The sequence below is a fragment of the Diadema antillarum genome, unplaced genomic scaffold (assembly GCF_040938485.1).
Source record: "Diadema antillarum isolate AM-2024a unplaced genomic scaffold, OU_Dant_1.0 seq00000356_RagTag, whole genome shotgun sequence".
NCBI lineage: Eukaryota > Metazoa > Echinodermata > Echinoidea > Diadematoida > Diadematidae > Diadema > Diadema antillarum.
Genome location: NW_027271362.1, coordinates 94,173 through 113,393, shown reverse-complemented (window position 1 = coordinate 113,393; position 19,221 = coordinate 94,173). Strand labels below are relative to the sequence as shown.

Here is a 19,221-nt window from a genome sequence, read left to right as displayed (position 1 = left end):
AACCACCAGTTCAACCACAATGAAGGAACTATCACATTAAGCTGAAATTAGGCATGTTCTATTAACACATTCTGTCCATAATAAATACCAACTTTCAGAGCAGTAGTATTATCCTTTCTAAAGTTATTTGAGTTGAAAGTGAAGAGTGTGTACAGGGATTTTTTAAGAAATGAAAGGGGGACTCTGAAGACACACCTAATCACAATATTCTAAAAAAAGTGTTCAAGATTAACTGCTGATAAGCACACTTTCCTGTTCATTTTATGATCCCAAATTTTAACATAATGTAGAAGAGGACTTGCTCTTTAAGAAAATCTATAAAAGTCAAGATGGACCGAGTTGACCCTTCTACCTATTTTTAGTCCTCACACAAAATCATGGTGTGCGACTTTTTGTTCGTTTTGTTGTGCACGGTCACAAATATGTTTTTTTTTTTGACAAGAAGTTCATGTAGCAGCAAATAATGTTCAATGGAACGTCGAGTATTATAAATGTGAACTGTGTCGTCGAATATGTGTGGTAATTGTTTATTGTATTTAAACCAAAATAGATATGAATATAAATCTTAAACTTTTAATGATTTATAATCACAAAATGCATTCGTAGTATTAGCAAGCAGATTTGAAGGGGTCGGCGGTGCAGTATAGTGCTAGCCCACACGATAGTCATTTTGAGATAATCGCTGTTGAATGTTTGGAAAGTCCATACATCGTACATTAATAAAACATGAATGCATGCATTTTTTACCTTCTTGTTGGTTGAATTCATATATGATACTTTCATGGAGGTTAGAGTAAAGGATAAGGATTATGAAAATGCATGAAACTCAATTTTGACAAAAGTGTGGGTTAGCACTATATTGCACCGACACCTTCATTTAAGTCAGATGTCTTCTCTACGATTTGTTAAAGCAACATTTTATTACGCTACTTAGATATTCCGTAGATTTAAATACTGCTAAATGAGAATGAAATATTAAATGCTTAGATAACATGGAAGATTGTTCATATTTTTTAAACTTGATATTTTAAACTAGCTAATTACAATCTATAAATTACGCCTAAACTATGTGAGATAGTTTAACAGCTAATGTAAACATGTTCTTGCGATGTAAAATCGTTATCCACGCCGATACCCCCCCCCCCCCCCTCAAAAAAAAGGAATAAATAAATAAACCTCCTGGATTGCCTGATTGTAACAAACGCCTGAACAAGTTTTCTTATTGGTCTTAGAATCCAAAAGACTGACGAACTTTTCCAAGTTTGCACTACTGGGCAAGGGATGCCGATTTGTATTTCCCTGATGCTTATCTATTCATAACTATAAAAACATATTTTCCAAAAATAAATACTACTTGAATATTTCCCTGAAAATCGGTTGGACTTGAATTTGGGCATTAGTCAATAATGTCTCCTAATTCAGAGAGAAGAATACATAGTAAACAACATTGGGCCGACCACAGAGCCTTGGGGAACACCAATATCTAATTACATGAGAAGATAATTCTAACGCATCTGTTACTGCTTGCCTTCTCTGTTTTAAGTATGATTCAAATCACTTGTAAGTAAGACCTGTAGTATCAAACCTATGTTGCAATCTCTGTAGTAGAGCATCATGCCTGATGATGTCAAATGAAAAAAAAAAAAAAAAAAACATCGAGAAGTACGAGTAACGTCCCATTGCCATGGTCTTCAGAAGAGTTAACATTACTTGACAGATTTAATAATGTTCCACGACTGTAGAATGATTTATACCCAGATTTCAAGGTTAAGTGTAAATCGTTATTAGAAAGATAATTTTATGTTAAATTTGCCGAACAGCAGCTTTTTTTCCACGAAATGAAAGATAAGGAACTGGTCGAAAACTCTTCAACTGTTCAGGATTTAGCATGGACCCTTTGATAAGAGGAAAATAATGGCATCCCAACGACTATTAGGATATGTACCCTCTTCAAATTTTATATTTAGGCATTTACGGAACAAGAAATACAACACACTATATCTCAGCAATGTTCCTTTTAAAGGGATGGTATAGTTTTGGTTGGGACTGGGCACCCTTTCATAGAGAAAATTAGAAAGCTCTCCCGTGATATGAAGTATCATACAATTCTGAGAGGAATCTAAGTTTATTTGAGGGAAAAATGGTTTTAAAATGTCTGACATCACAAGGAAGTACATGTATAGTATAAGCTTCAATTTTTGTGAATTTCGCGAAGCACAGTATTGGACAGTGAAATCAACAACACGCGAAAATGTCCTTTATGCTCTAGGGCAACTGTATAATAGTGCATTTACAATAGCCTCGGTGTCAATTCGTAGAAACAACATCTCCCGAAACTAATGTCTTAACCTCCCCATTCGCGAAAATATATGTACGTGGACAGAACAGCAGTTATACAGTAGTGACAAATATGGGACGATCTTCAACATTCTGAAGTAGGAAAAATAAAAAAAGTACAAGAACAAAGACACGCGAAAGTAAATGGAATCAGACAGAGAGAGAGAGAGAGAGGCGCGGGGGAAGAGAAAATAAATGTGTGCAATGCAGAAACAGCTGGGAATAATTGCCATGGAGATTATGACAATGTCAAATCAAAGCCTGAATTCGCAGATGTAGCTAGTTTGCCAGCTGCATGGATCGTCTCTCAGCTCATATCCATTGAAGGCTCCGCAGTCTTGTTCGGCTGCAGTTCTGGCGAGGGGCTGGTTAGGGTGCCACATACTGCTTGAAAGGGGTAGAGTGCCACCGGCTCGCTCCCAAGTGAAGAATCCCTCGGACGCTCTGTCATTCAACCCTGTCCACATCCATCGGAAAGTCGTGATACTGATTCCGTAGTGCGAAATGAGTACGTCGTCTCGGATGCTGGTCAGCTCATCCGACGTTTCTATGACAACCAGATATCCTCCCAGCTCATCGCAGGTGTCCCGCGCCACCTCCCAGGTGTGGAGGTCCTGGCGGTAGACATAGCAGGAGTCTGGGGACGATTCATCGCCAGGGCAGACTAGGCCTATATATTTTGATTACATGCGGGACAAAACAAATCACACAAGATTGTTTCAAAGCCGAATCAGGACGTTGCAAGTACATTTATGAATACAAACAAATAATTAAAAATTCGTATTTGGTCCTATGAGAGAGAGAGAGAGAAAGAGAGAGAGATCTGACAAGTATACAGGACACTTTTTTCCTTTTTTATTCTAAGAACTGTTTTCTTTTGGGTTTTTTTTTTTTTTTTTTTTTTTTGCCAGCCGCTACAATTGACACGAAAGTGCGAGTCACCAATTTTGAAAGCTTAGTTGTTTAAATGACATCATAATTATAATAACAATTTTACGAAGAATTAAAATGCCAAAAACAGATGAACGTCATTTTAATACACCTTGTTCAGTAAAGTCATCAAATTGAGCAAAATACATATTTCAATAACTTTGCACTCGTTACATAAAGAAAATGCATTTAGACTACTATTATTAAGATTATCAATTCTATTTTCGCAATAATTATTCTTTGTTGCATATATGAGCAAATTATACAAAGCAAATGTACATCCATCCATACTACTAGCACTCCAGTTCAGTATTCTATTAACAAAATTAATATTATGTATCAATCTCACAGTACATTAAGTTTTACACCCTGCCAGCATTAATATAATATATTATTAACGTACCAATTTCACATAGCTTTCCGATAAATGATCTTGAACACTTGCACGTAAAGTCCTTCAGAGTTTCTAAGCAAGTCCCTCCATTCAGACAGGGATTGGGCACACAATCTGTTTTTGTGATAAACAATGTTGATAACCATCGTAAATACATTGGCGTCTTATATCTAAGGCGGGCAAAACTCTGTTTCTATTGAGTTTTGATATTAACAATATTTGTGAGGGCGCTATACGCAATCATCACGTCAACTGCGAGAGCGACACGTAAAGTTTAATGAAGAGGAAGGAGAATGATGTCCAGATTTGTGGGAATGCAGCAACAATATAGCAGAACACATCAGTAAAGGTTGAGGAAAATTGTAATTGGGAGAATAACACCTCAACTAAATTCATTTCCTTTGATTCTCCGGGTTGGGGAACATAACTATGCAATTTGTCAATGATTACTCTCAAAACATTGTGGAAGTTTCCCTTAGTGGAATTTCAACTGTGTAAAAAAAAAGTACAATTAATTGAAAAATACCTTTTGAATGAACGAAGACTTATAGTGAAACAACTACACTGATGACGTATGCATAAAACTATTGACTCGCACTTGTGGCTTTTTGCCGCCATTTGAGGCAGGCGATCATTGAGGGCTGTTTTGAAGCACTGAGCAGGCGATCGATAACGACTAGACGACAAGGCATTTAATTGTTTGATGAATCTACAGGAGCTCTCGCGTTTATTAGTAGATTTTTCGTTCATAATGTGCTTTTTATTTGTCTTGTGGGACAGTTTTAATCAAACTCAGCACTAAGCCAGCAAGGGAGAGTCAACTTCAATGAAGCGTTAGTTATAATGACATTGACAGAAATAAAAGTAGCAATTTTTAAGACAAGAAATGCAGTACATGTATAAGCGTTCAAATCTTCGGGTAATATTATAGTCCCACGCATGTTTAGAAAAGAGTGAAGGGGTCATCTCCACTAGTAATTTTTCTGCTGAGTTTCGTAAAACGCATCCCTGGTTTTCTTTTCCCTCACTATTTAATTGATGTGTTACCAAGAATCTATCTATAAATTTTTACCCACCATCAATACGACAGCCAACAAACAGACTGGGATAGTACAAAAGCCGGTAAAAACGATAGAAATTGCATTGCATTCGTTAAGTTTGTGTATACAGGAGGGGCTAGCGCATGCATTATTGATTGTGTATTAAAGCCGGGCATACCTATACGTAGACGTCCCAACCACAGTGTAGTCAAAGTATCTTTTCAATCAGGCGTAAATCTAGACTCTAGACAGTCTTTCTTAAAACTTTGTGCACTTTGTCATTTCTGTTTTGTTTTGAGCAGGGAAGTTTACCCTTCGACAAACAGCAACTTCTGTAAAGTCGTTGCCGTAGCAACCTCCGTGTTCTAGAGAATGATCAGGACTCCTTGATGACCAATGTTTGCTTTATGTCAATTAAGTTTTAACCCGTTCCATGATACGGGAACCAATGGCCTGTGTATTAAGGCTAAGGGGACTTCAGAATCTAATATGGAATGAGTTAACTTGACATGAAAATAATGATAGTAATAATTAGAGCAATAAAGAAAACAATAATGAACAAACATAGATATTCTACATTTACATTTAGATTTAGATTTATATATTAGTATAATATTATGTTGACTTTCAGGCGCATTACAAATTAGTAGTAACGATCATGACGTGCATTGAAACCTGAGGAACTTTTTAATGGGTTTTTAGCCTAGTCTTCAACCTGATCTACCCAGTAGTATTTAAAGACATAATATATTTATTAATTTCTAGAATTTTAATCCTTAACATTGCAATTGCCCTTTTCGAGGATCTATGACCTTGTATGACTTGGATTTTGATTTACCAAACGGTGACTGGATATAGGGCCTATCTATTATGAGGAATTAAGTCGCTTGTATAAAATAGTTTCACAACATTATCAAAATTATGTTATTTTTCCCTTAAAAAAGAAGCACATTACAATTATGGCCATGGCCAACGACGGAATTTCTACATTAATTGGTAACAAAAGCACAATCTAAATAGGGGTAATGGCTCACAATATCAGAAAAATATTTTGTAAAAAGTTGGTATTCTGTTAATTTTACTCATAGTGAGTAAAGAATACAAACTACATGTTACCAGGATGGGCACAGTATAGGTTGGTCTTTCCTCTCGCTGCTTCGGGAACTATGGCGTCATACTGAGGATGGTCACGTGGGACATATTTGGGTGTTGACCGGACAAAATCCCCCGTCTTCCTGGAGAAAATGTCGGGACAAAGATGCTCAGTGGCTAATGCTGCGTTTTGACAGGCGCCCTCTCCGGTTTCTGCGCAGCAATCTACATCGGGAAGGAATTTTGCAGCGACACGGACACTTTATTAACTATATGCATTATTACTATTATCAATGTTTATGTATTATATCAACTTTTTTTCAGTTTAACTCAATTCAAATCTTATTTCATTTTTCGAAAAGAACATAGACATTTCAGTTTCTTTGGTAGCAGAGAATGACCTTACATTTGCAAAACAAAATAAACTGAGAAGAAAATACAATATGTGGAAACTTAACAATACTTAGCCTTTTCGTTGTAATGAGAACTGAAGTGATGAAAAATGACACAGCACTAAGCAGTTATGATACAAGATCGAATAAGAGACGTGTGTTTGTGTCGGTAGTGTTGCAAACAGCACTGATTTTCCCCATGTGGAGAGTGCAGTGGTCTTGTATGACCACAGATTGAAATTCTCATGTTCCACTTATCTCTCTCTTTTTTTTTAATAAAGTGAAAAGTGAAACTCACTTCTTTGTAAAACGAGGATATACATCACCATTTCAATAGGAAGTCGTTTAAGAAGTTGCATCTCGGGAATTCAAACACTCTGGGCCTCTGAGTGATAAGCAATGATAAGGGAGAGGAATGAAGGAAAATAGATAGACTGTTCCTTGATTGGTAAGGAGGACAAAAAATGCATCTAGTACTCTCTAAAAAAACCGAGTGAAAATATTCACTCTTAAAGGAGTGAATTCAAAAAAGTTGAATTTAGAGTGAAATTGGAGTGAATTGTAAGTGAAAATGTTCATTTTCACTCGTTTTAGAGTGCCGTCAGGGATCCCTCCAAAATCTTCGAGTGATCCTTGAGGTCACTCCTAAATGAGTGAAAATCTACATTTTCACTCATTTTGGAGTGACCTCAAGGATCACTCGAAGATTTTGGAGTGATCCCTGACGTCATTTGAACATGTTCACTCGAAATTTACTCCAATTTCACTCTAAATTCACTCTTTTCTGAATTCACTCCTTTAAGAGTGAGTATTTTCACTCGATCTTTTTTAGAGAGTAGACAATATGCCAAAAACTAGAGTTTATTCTGTTTTTATAGGACAATCGTAATAACCAAATGGAAAAAGAAATTAATGAATGAAAAAGAAATGATGGACAACATAATATTTCGTCCAAATAGTGACAGACTGTATGATTTGCTTGTAGGGGGGCTATAATACTCAAGGCATAACTTTCTGTTTTCGATCACGCATAAAATTACAGACGTATTATTCAAATCAGGGAGGTGAGCACCCCCCTGTTCAAATCAATTATAACTGCTTATCAAATCAGGTCTGGCTTTAAACAATATCGATTAAATACGAACAGGGCGAGTCCGCCTATTCGTCCACATTTTCTATCAGAACGGACTACAGAGTCTACCTCACTGTTATGTATTGACGGGAAATCTATCGTTGCCGTGACATCATTAAATGAAAATTGCATAATAAATCTATCGTAGACAATAATACCTGCATATCTTCATAATAAGAGACTGCGAGCATTGACATGTACTACTACTTAACACCATGTTCCCAGTGGCCACGACAGTCACGTTTCAGGCCACCGTGGAGAAAACGGGATGGATTTGAGACATCGTGGGGGAAGGGATGGGAAAACGTGACAGGCCGTGACTGACATGATTGAATGCCTTGTCAGTTTTTTAAACTCTCAGAACAAAAGTGCCATGTTTTAATGATAAACTAGAAAGCTGTAATAAGGGTAAACAACAACATGTGACAGCGCGGAACTGGCCGTAACAAAACTCGGAGGCGGTCCGTAGTAAATGTAGAAAGCGATGGAAAATATCGTGTAGTCTAGCTTGACAGGACGCTGTGAGAACGGCGTCTGATAGCTGCGTGTTGTGGAGCGAGGGATGGAACGAATAAAAATAGAATACGGGGGATACCCACGGCTCCCTACGTTTCGGGTAAACGGGACTGCGCTGTATCTAAACATGATGTTAACGTAACATAATAAATTGAGAAACTGATCACAATAGGTAAATTCTGAATTGCACGCGTGAAGTAGGCCTAAGAAATACTGACACGGTACATGTTCAATGCGAGCATCACAAGGAGACAAAGGAATTAGAGAAAGCAAAAACCCAGCAAAGAATTTTACTCAGTGTTATTCATGCAATGTGGATGTTTAACTTTGATGACAATAAGGTTGAAATCTTCTAATAAGCATTCTGCAGAGCATTGATTTTTTGCAATCAATGCCGAACACTGCTAAATGGCAGGTGTTCTCCATTTTGTTTTTTGGTATGATAAAAAAAATGTCATTTTCACAGTTCCAAAATCAATCACCCTGCGATGAAGAAGGCTTAGGTTATGTACACCATCTTTGGGCGGCTTTTCAGCGATTTATTATGAGAAATACGTTGCAGAAAGTCTAATAAAAGGCCAGTAGCTAACTGAAAAAAGAATAAACAAAATGAGAAAAAAAAAACAATATCCTACCTGTTGCTTCCTGTATGCCGTTTCTGTGGATTACAAAGCAAGAGTACTTAGCATCAGATGAATCGCACTGCAATCGTGAATAGACCATGTCACTTAGACAATGACGTGTGTAACGACAACAACCTCCCGGGATAAGACCGTATGTATTACCTCTTGCAAAGCCTCCGCATTAAGGTCGTTGCTGCCAACCAGCTTCTGAAATATCGCTCCGCCCCTATATGATAATAAGCATTGCCATGACAGCGGTAAAACAAAAAGAATGATAGTTGTTTGTTTGTTTGTTTTTGTCTTTTATTCGAGTCCGGGTGCTCATCTCTGACTATAAGCTCTTCGTATGCATCTAATAAATTTACATTGGTTGTGGAGGAATATAAATGTAAGTATCCTATGGTTAAATCTAGAAGCGAAAAGAAATATATGATTTCCTTCTTGAAAATATTCAGCAAATTTAATTATTATGAATAAACGGCGTGTGACGTGTGACTTCGATAACAAAGGGATTTTTTTTCGTATATTAAAACTATTATACATCCCAGACTGTTTGAAAAAGAAAAATACTTTGATTGAATTATTTGTTGTTTTTCAATGTATTCTATTTTCAATGTAAAAATGATTTTAAGGCGCAAAAATATTAAAACGTCAAAAAAATGATAATGAGATATGTTTGAAAAAAGTAACAACCCCAAAATGCCAGATTAAGATATAATTCATTAAGAAAAAATTAAACGTTGTGTCTATAGATTACTCATTAAAAGGACGCTTGGCTTGCCTCTATTAAAAGGTAATATTCCTCAGTGCTGAACAACCTCGATATTTCTCTATCGTTCCTCGTTTCCACATCCATTAGTTCCTTTCAAAGGACAACAAAACACTGTCACGGAAACCATGCACTGGTTTTCAATTGTCCGGGCCAGGCCTAGATGTGTTCGAATAGATATTCAAAAGCTGCGCTCTCGATGACTTGTTCTTCTTGTTAATTTCTTCGAAAAAAAAATCTCTATTCAGAAAGTCCTTGCTTTCTTTGAGCTTATTGGTCCTATCCCCCAATTGCGCATTGATTTATTCAGTTATCATCTATTTACCATCATATCGATTTGGTTTCGGTTGTTAAAAGCCGTTCTGGCCTCTTGGCATGGTCACCTTGCGCTCCAACTTCGGCAGTCGCCCTCCACTATTTTTTCCCTCTGTATGGTGAGAATGAGCTGAACGGATTCGTGACAAACTCAGACACATGTCCGTAATTCGGTTGCTGTTTCTCAGGAATACAATTTCGATGCTGCTGTCAACCACTGATACTTCACAGCGTGAAACGAAATGGTAAGTTTTCAATGGTTCAATTCAATTTTCATTTTTTTATTCATTCAAAGGAAAATGATAAAACCAGGTTTTTTCATCAGCTTGAAGTATATACGTATTGTTGAGATTTTTCTCCGCTTTTTTTTTTGGGGTGGGGGAGGGGGGTTTGTTTGTTCGTTTTTGGTTAATTTGAGTCAGGTTGGGTTACATTATTTTAAAAGGACGTCATTAGGTCAATATTCTTATTTTTTCGTCAGTTTTGTTTGTTTGTTTGTTTTGTTTTAAGTATTATACCCTGACAACAAATAATCGTTTCAGGACTGAGTTTCTTCAGTTTATTGTTCCCCTCTAAAAATTAAATTTGAAAAGATCGCAACCGCTGATCTGTAAATCAACAAGCATGTTGGAAAAAAAAACTCGATATGTTTGTTAATTCACAGATCAGCTATTGCGATCTTAACAAATTAAATGTGAAAGAGGGAGACAAATTGAAGAAACTCACACCTGAATCTTCACCCTTGTAAATAATATCTTTCTTTCAAATCATTGTCATAAAATAATTTGGATTTATGAAAGTAGAAGCTTCCAGAACATTGAGGAGTCATCCAGGTATCCGAAAAAGACCAAAATGCAGGCCTAGGTGTTAATCTCGTATAGGAAAAACAGAGAGAAATTATTCATGCAAGTCTATTCAGAACAAACACAAAATATTCTTATGGTGACACGGTAACTGTATTATTGTCAGAGCAACACCAAAACATTTGTAGGAATTTTGCTGCCCTTATCCTACTGTAAAGCGTATACCTTTTTATTGTTTTTCAATACCCACGTTGAGTTGATTCTAATTTAAAGGGAACGTACAGGTTTGGTTGAGACCTAATTTCCGGTTTCAGGTTCAGGGTTCAGGTTCTTTGGTGAGATAATGATAAACCTCTTATAAAAATATGAAAGAGAGTGTAATTTCATGAAATTTCATGTAATGTTGATGAAAATTGGTTTTGAAATGGCTGAGATGTCCAAAACAGAGCGATTCTAAAAAAGTGTGGAACCCACCTTTTATTACGATCGCTTTGTTTTACTTTGTCTTTGGATATTTCAGTCATTCCAAACCCGATTTTCATCAAACAAACTTTGAATAATTCGTGTTAAAATGGTATGCTCTGTACTATTTCATAGATATTTTCCTGGCATCTCGCAGATTAAAAGCCCAATTCTCATCTCCACCAAAACGTAGGGGGGAAAGAGGCTTAGAAATTTGGCAAGTAAACCCAGATTGGTTTGTAAATGTAAAGAAACAGAATCACATAAAACAATGTAGTGTATGCCTACGTGGTTTCTGGTATCTGTGGAGTGAAAGGGGTTCGCGAGCGTTATGGTGGGGGTAGTGAAGTGTGACGGTGTAAACTGCAGTGTTTTGGGCGTTGATGAGGCAGAGAACATGAAGCTTCCATAAATAAGCCCAGTTATGCCAAGATATAATTATGGAAAGTTGTAAAGCGTTGACATATTTTGTGGTTAAAGCTGCTAAAAGCAAAGGCAATAATAAGAAAATATGGGATAATTTCAGTCATAACTTTTAGAATATTCCTTGTGATGTAACAAAAGAGGTATCACCAGAAAATTTTTATTTTGCTCTGTCTGACAAACATGCTTTTAAATGACATGGACATACTTTAAAATGTTTAAAAATGGCACCTAGCCCATGTTGCAATGAATCTCTTCATTATCTACAGTGTGTATTTTAACCATATGCATATAATATGTATGTATGACGTATGTATTTATGTATACATGTATACATGTATATATATATATATATATATATATATATATATATATATATACTAGGTGGTTCAAAAAACATTTCCCACTTTTGATTCTTAATAATCAAAAAACTATATAATCAGGTAATATTATCATTGATATGAGTGATAGCTGAATAGTGTACAATTTGGTTGAAGGTGGTTTGAATATGAAAGCATACATCAGTTTCATGAAATCCATGATTAATTTCACAGTTAGGTTCCAGATTTTGCTCTATTTTCAACCCTCTGTACAAAATTTCACTTTGCACAGGGGTCAATGGGTGTGTATGGGAGTGTGTGGTTAATACCCTGACAATGGTCCTGAACAATGGTCAGGGTTTGAATACTTCATTGTTTATTCATGAGAAATTCCACTATCACAACTTGTCTTTGTTCAGCCTCTGGCAGTATCTGTGTAAAGTGAAACGCCTGCCGATACTGTCGTTGAGCCGTGACAGTGCTCTCCCTACTTCTGAAAAACGAAATTACAATGATTACCTTCTGTTCTATCGTAAACATGGTGACAGGAAGCAAAGAAAATCAATTAGAGTATACACTTGTGTATATGGAGCCTCAAATTAATTTACTGTGAAACAAATCGCCCCAATGATAAATGCTGATGAACTCTTTACCGAAAATGATCTCTTTTTATCGTAAAAGCGAAAAAATTGTCAGATTATTTAATTAGTAGACAGTTGTATCAAAATGAAGAACTTTAGATAATTATTTATGCTTATCTCCCAAATTTAGTGATATGTGAAGCAAAACTTGAAAATGATTGCCAGCTGGAATGAAATGAGGTGTTTGCAAGCACATGGAAACATGTGCTTACCTTTTCCATGTGCATACATTATACCCTTTACCGTGCATGAATTCAGACTAGCAGTGCCCAGGGCAATCCACATGAATTATTGATTAAGCATTCATGTGCCTGGGAGCGCGAGAATGACGCCTAGTCAACAGGTGGTTCAGGCATGTCCATTGTTCAGGGCCATTGTCAGCACACACTCACATACACATCATTGGTTCCTGTGCAAAGTTAAATTTTTGTACAGAGGGTTAAAATTTGACCAAAATCTGAAACCTTACTTCAAAATCAATCTTAGATTTAGTGAAACTGATTTATGCTTTCACATTCAAATTACCTTCAACAAAATTGTATACTATTCAGATATTACTCATATGAATGACAGTTTTATCGAATGAATAGTTGTTGAACTATTAATGATCAAAAGTGGGAAATGTTTTTCGAAACACTTTGTATCTTATATACAGTAAAAGAGCATAGCTTCAGAAATGGCCATGAATCATGATGTCAATGCTGATAATTCATGTGAAGAAGTATACATTTTGATTTAATCGTAATCACTTGACAACGGGATAGGGAAACCGACAATTTGTGTGTTCTTGAAAACTACCGTTTATGCCGTTGGTGAGGACATGCATGACTCATGCCCTTTTCTGGAGTTCTAAAGTATTATTGATGACATTATGAATTGATCAACAAGCGCACTACGAAGTACTTATCATATCTATATATGATGGATCATTCATTTTTACATTTTTGCTCGACAGAAGTCATCTACAGGAATTCAACTCTGCATTGTCGTCAGAGTAACGCTTTTTGGCATGTTTATTCCGAGCTTATTCCATTCTTGCTATTAGATGAGATATTTGTGATTAAAGCTGCTAGAAACAAAATTAAGAAATGAAAAGAAAATACCGGGTATTTTTAGCCATAAATTCTAGACTATTCCTTGTTATGTCACAAGTGAGGTATTACTGGAAAGGTTTAATTTTGCTCTATCTGATGATGGACTTACTTTGAAATGTTAAAAAAACGGCGCTCAGTTTGTTAAAACTGATTAGCTCGTAAAACCTGAGATACTCATCAAAGAATGTTTTATTTGCAATGCAAAGTGGCTGTAAAGATATGCATGAAATCATTATTGCTATGTATATTTGATATTTACCAACAGTGGTGTACGCATAAATCATAAGATACGTTTTACCCAGAAATCTTCCTTTCGTTTGCCTCATGATATGAGGAAAACCAAAACCAAAGCATTAGTGTGGACTGACTGGAAGCAGCCGCAGTAGAACACATTAGCGAAAATTTGATGAAAAATGGACAATCGATTCGAACGTTATTTTGAATTTTAAAATTTCGATGATGTCATAGCCGAATCAGGAGACTATTACAGAATGGCGTCATCATAGACCGCAATCTTACAATGAAAAGAACATTTAAAGTCAGTTCACTTTCCTATCATTTGAAAAAAAAAATCTCTTTCTAAAAGCAGGTCGGGGAAATCAAAGAAATTTTCTAAAAACTCAGTAACAGGTGGATTCAATTTGTATTTTTAATGAAATTTGTGGAATTCTAATTACATTTTCTTTATACTGTTGCCCACAATAACTCGTGGTCATGTAGTTCTCTAAGTTTGCAGCTACAATGTATAAATGCAACAATCGTTACTCATTGCTATCTGAAATCCAACGGGGAAAAAACCCCCTGAAAACCTGAAAAACTGAAAAATAGCCGTGGCTGATGGTGAAACCGTGACTACATAAAAGAAATGAATGAACGATCATTTTGATAGGAGCCGGCAAATGTAGACGGTCCTCGCTGTCTGAGGATACTTTCAAGTCTCTTCGCTGCCCAACGAAGACTGTAAATGGAACTGAGGTACAACAGCTGCTGAAGATTGCACCTGCCCCGTCACATAGGATAGCACCTGCAAGAAAGGGTTCTTGCACCGGCAGAGCCGCCAACGCGCCGTCTGGTCACTACGTTTGCCGCCTGCCAGGTAGGATATCATTTTCGTTAGATAGATTTATCGAGGTTTTTTTTTTTTTTGCCATCAATACAGACGATTGAAAAGTCCGAAGACTTGTAGTTTCCCTTTACAAAATTATTTCTATTATTACATACAGGTTATACAGTGTCTTTTGCGATATGCAATATATCATTATTGAAAGGAATGCTTAAAAAAAGAATGAAGGACCCCTTCACATACGCAATCATGCGCACACACATTACACCAAACTTGTTTAATGCACACACACACACACACACAAAAGAACACAGGCACACAAATCAACCACAAACATACAATGCAAGGGACTTATCAATCCCCATCTAAATATCTCACTGTCAAAACAAACCCGATTCATTATCAAAGGACTGCTAAACACCCACACACGCATACATAGACATGCACACTCCACAAACAATACCACATCACTAAAACCCACACTCACACACAAAACAGACATCCAGTCAAATTAAAGGCGTAAATATTCACAAACAATCCTATTATCCCATGATTACTTTTGGCATATCATATTGATGCGATACCATATTATTGTTGCGATCCCATACCTAATCAGAAAATCATTATTATTATTATTTTTTTTTTTTTTTTTTTTGGGGGGGGTCCTCATTAATTCAGTCTTTTAATATGTGAATGAAAAACTAGACAAAATAAATTGGACAGTTAATTACGGTGTTTTATGATTTTATGACAATAAACTGATATGAATATCGTTGCTCAAGTAAGTTATGAAAACTTACTGGCACACACCTTACCATTAACCATAGAATTTCGATCTAGCAAAGAAAAATTAGCTGTTCTAGTTATACGTAACCGTTTGAAGATTGTTTTTTTACGAATGCGTCCTAAAAGCACTTTTCACTCCCACGTTACCATGTTAACAATGCCTCAAGGAAATCCATTCACGGAAGCAAACCAGAGACTAACAGAGTTTGCAATATTAAGTGCGTGATGCACTTACTCTAACTTTTCCGAGGCAACAAGAACAACGCGTTTCTTTTGTGAAGGCTCATCAGCCAAATAATGGCTGCTTTCATTCGGAGAGCATGGCATGCCATAGCTACACAACATAATGAAGTTAAACAGCTGAAAATAATATTTTATTATGGTAAAATGTGATGCCACACCATGACACCTGTTCAGATTGCTTGAAGCGACCCTGTGGGAACGGCCGATGCTTTGAGACTTGGATCAATTTCATTTGTCAATGTCCGCCGGATTTTACCGGAGTTCGCTGCGAGACACGTGAGTAGATCATCTTTAATTTTATAATACTCAGGAAGTTATCATTCACCTTGATTTATTGTAGTTTCCTTTTTAAGCAACCAAAGTAGTGATATCTATGCGGTAGCGTGTGTGGCATATCGCCGAGTGATAGAAAGGTTTAATGAAAGAATTATTATAATCCTCACAGACGACCTTTTGACTACTCATGGGAAGAGCCTATTAAAGAAACCTTGCATTTACGTAAAATTTCATGAGATGCAGTAGGAGGTAATGGATTTGTCAATGCTATATTAATCGCCTATTTGTCATTGCTATATTAATTGCCCTTGGTGATTGCATCAAAATTATTTATGCTTTTCTTTCTCTCCCTCTCTCTCTCTCTTCTTCTATTTCCTGTTTTTTGTTCCCTGTTTTCACACTTTTGTTTTTTTTCTCTCTATTCCCGACTTTCCCAGTTTCCCGCACTCTTTGTAGTTGTAAGCTTTTCACCCCCTTATTTCCCCCTTTCCCTCAGAGGCACCCACATGATACAAGCCTAGTCTTTTGAGTGGGTACCTCCACTTTATTTTTTCCGCAGAGTGTATATAGAATGTATGTATCTTTTTTGTACTGATCATGTAGACATGAACATGTCGTTAATTCTGTCTGGTTATGTATATTTTGTTACTCCCATGTCAAACTCATACATTCTGTTGGAAAGAAAAAGTGAAAATAAAATTTGACTTGAATTGAATTGAAATTGAATTGAATTGAATCTGTGACGTCTGCAAGTAGTTGCAAAAAGAAGTAATGGAGTATAAAGGACTATCTATTTTCTGTCCGTGTCAAAATCTTCAGTGAGTCTTTCATGAGGTTCTCAAGAGAGTAAAGAATAGGAATTTGATATTTTAAGATATTTTGTTTTCCAATACAATTTCGATCCTAATGCAGCAAGCAACGACTGACATTGTAGCAGCAGCAGCCATTATATTTATCCACCTTTCAAATCTCTCCCTCTCTCTGTATATATATATATGTATATATATATATATATATATATATATATATGATTATATATGTATACATACATATATGGCCTTACTTTTATAAATACGTAATACACCCAATAAACACACAGACATCGCTCTCTTAATCTCTGTAATTACATCAATGAGAGAGAGAGAGAGAGAGAGAGAGAGAGAATGTGTGGACATTTTATCTTTGTAATTGTTACACAGACATATATACTCTCTTAATCTCTGTAATTACATTAATGAGAGAGAGAGGGAGAGAGAGAGAGATGGAATATGTGGACATTTTATCTTTGTAATTGTTATGCCCCGTATCCTTCAATTAGGAACTACACTGATGGCATCATCAATTTCACCCTTGCCTTCGACAACGCTTGTCACTGTGAGAGACGCGGGAGGGGATGACACCACTTCAAGGACGGAAACTATGGCAACGAGTCATGGTATTAAGGGCTCACATGTTTCTTGTCAACCAACTTGATTAGACGGCAACATGCATTCCAGTTGTTTTTGACATAAGTCGTCAGTAGCTGTTTTCAATCAGAGACGGGAATAAAGAAAGTGGATATAGCGCCTTTTGAAAGCAAGCACTTCATATAATGTGTGTGCATACAAAGTTAAATAAATATGAATATGTATAGAAAGAGAGGGGGAGAGAAACGTATTCTTTTCAATGATTCTGCAGTCGTTACGTAGTAGGAAACGTTGTACCTATCATCACATATCGATTTTAGTTATCTATGTTATTCTGTTGAATGGATGTGAACAGTGATGAAATCAAAACATGTGTGTCAATATTTTCTTTGTCTGTATACAGAATAATGTAACTTTGAATATGTAAAAGTGATAAGAATAAATGACATCAACTCTTCATTTCCAACTTGCACGGGATATACGTCTACCATGGAGGATTCTAACGTGATAACAAAAAGGACACATTTCAATTATGCACAATTTTTTTTTTTTACATGCAGACCTGACTGAATGTCCAGGCGGGTGGATTGCTGGAAGCAAAAAATGTTATCTTTTAGACGTGGACGTTCTCTCTTTCATACGACCCAACATGCCCGATGCAAAACTTTTCTGCGCCGAGTTGGCACGGTTGGTTGCAGATGACGTGCCGGGGCATCCGTCCCTGCTCTTGCTTGAGGGCGAAGAAGAGCGCGAAGAGTTTAGTCGCATTGCTTCAGAACATTCGCCATCCCTAGTTAGTGCATGGCTTAATTGTCAAGAAGACGAATCTTCTGGATGGATATGTAGTAAAGACTCAGCCGGAAATTTGAGCAGTTTTCGAGGTAAGTTACGTAGCACTCTTGTCTAATTTCACTGATTTCTTGCTATCCTTGAAGAAACTGAAGTAAAGTCATATTCAGTGGAGATGTTCATTGTTTTCACAAAACCTAGAAATATTGCTTTTCATTTTGTTCGAAATTGTGCTTCCCCTTGATCAGCTTGTACGCATTCTTTCCTCTTCGTCATTCTCCTCTATTTCCCTTTTATTCTGTGTTGCCCTCATTTCTTTTAATTGCATTACCCACAGTCTCGTTTGGTTGCTGTGTTTCTCCTGTATTGTTCCCTTTTGTTCTGTTTTGGTGATATGTATTTGCCATTAAGTACTTTTATAAAATTAATTAAGTTGTTCACAATATGCAAGCATGCTTGATAGTGGACTTCTCAATTCACCTTTTCTCTGAAAATAACTTTGTACGCTGTTAGTATGCGTGTATTATATTCATTTGTTCATATTGTATACTCAGAATATTACGCGAGGCTTTTATTTTCGCGAATTTCGAGAGTCAAGTGTGCTATTGGGAATATTTCTTTACAGTCAAATGTATACCTAGGACCATTCGTAATTGGTATATTAATGTTATATGTTTTGTTTGAAAAAATGTCAAATGAAATGAATTGAATTTCATGAACGATTAAATGATTAATTCATATCTGTGATATAGATTTCACAATTTTAAAAGGATGGTACAGTATTGGTGGAGATGATAATTGGGCTTTTAACTTTTTGTGAGATACCAAGAAAACGCTTATAAAATAGTACAGACCATACCATTTTTAGAGGAATTCAAAGTTTATTTGATGAAAATCAGGTTTGGATGGCTGAAACATCCAAAAACAAAATTAAACAAAGCGATCGTAGTAAAAGGTGGGTTCCACACTTTAATAGAATCGCTTTGTTTTGTATATTTCAGCCATTTCAAGACCAATTGTCATCATGTCAAATGAAAGTTGAATTCGTCATGAATTACATGCTCTTTCATATTTCATTAAAAAGTTTCTCATCATCTCACCAAAAAATGTTAGAATCATGAAATTAGGTCGCAACCAAAACTATACAATATATAGCTGCAATTGTTGCTGAAAGTAAGTATCAAGCTTGCTATTCTCTTTTGTTTTATCAAAAGGGGCCTAATCGCAGTCAGCTGTGCCCCCAACATACCATATGCAGCCAAGTGAGCATATCATATAACTTATTCCAGAAGTTATTGCTAAATTTTACGGACAAAGATAATTTTTATGTTCATTCCAACGCAGCTCTCCCAGACAAGATTGGTAAATCTTGCAT

At 36.3% G+C, this 19,221-nt stretch overlaps 1 protein-coding gene across 1 annotated transcript; it reads right to left on the bottom strand.

Moving 5' to 3' along the window:
• Positions 1–2,591: 2,591 nt before the first annotated feature.
• On the bottom strand, positions 2,592–14,391 carry LOC139731063 (perlucin-like protein). The gene is made up of 4 exons (XM_071641943.1): positions 14,284–14,391; positions 8,469–8,491; positions 5,818–5,936; positions 2,592–3,007 (listed from the first exon to the last, which is right to left on the bottom strand). The coding sequence occupies exons 1-4, from the start codon at positions 14,389–14,391 to the stop codon at positions 2,592–2,594; spliced, it is 666 nt and encodes a 221-aa protein (XP_071498044.1).
• Between the last annotated feature and the right edge of the window lie 4,830 nt (positions 14,392–19,221).

Coding starts and splice junctions, on each gene's coding strand:
- LOC139731063 (XM_071641943.1), bottom strand. CDS start 14,391: ATGATATCCTACCTGGCAGGCGGCAAACGTAGTGACCAGACGGCGCGT. Junction 5,937..8,468: donor CGGCATACAGGAAGCAACAG/GTAGGATATTGT, acceptor CATTTTCTCCAG/GAAGACGGGGGATTTTGTCC. Junction 3,008..5,817: donor CCTATACTGTGCCCATCCTG/GTAACATGTAGT, acceptor CAAAATATATAG/GCCTAGTCTGCCCTGGCGAT.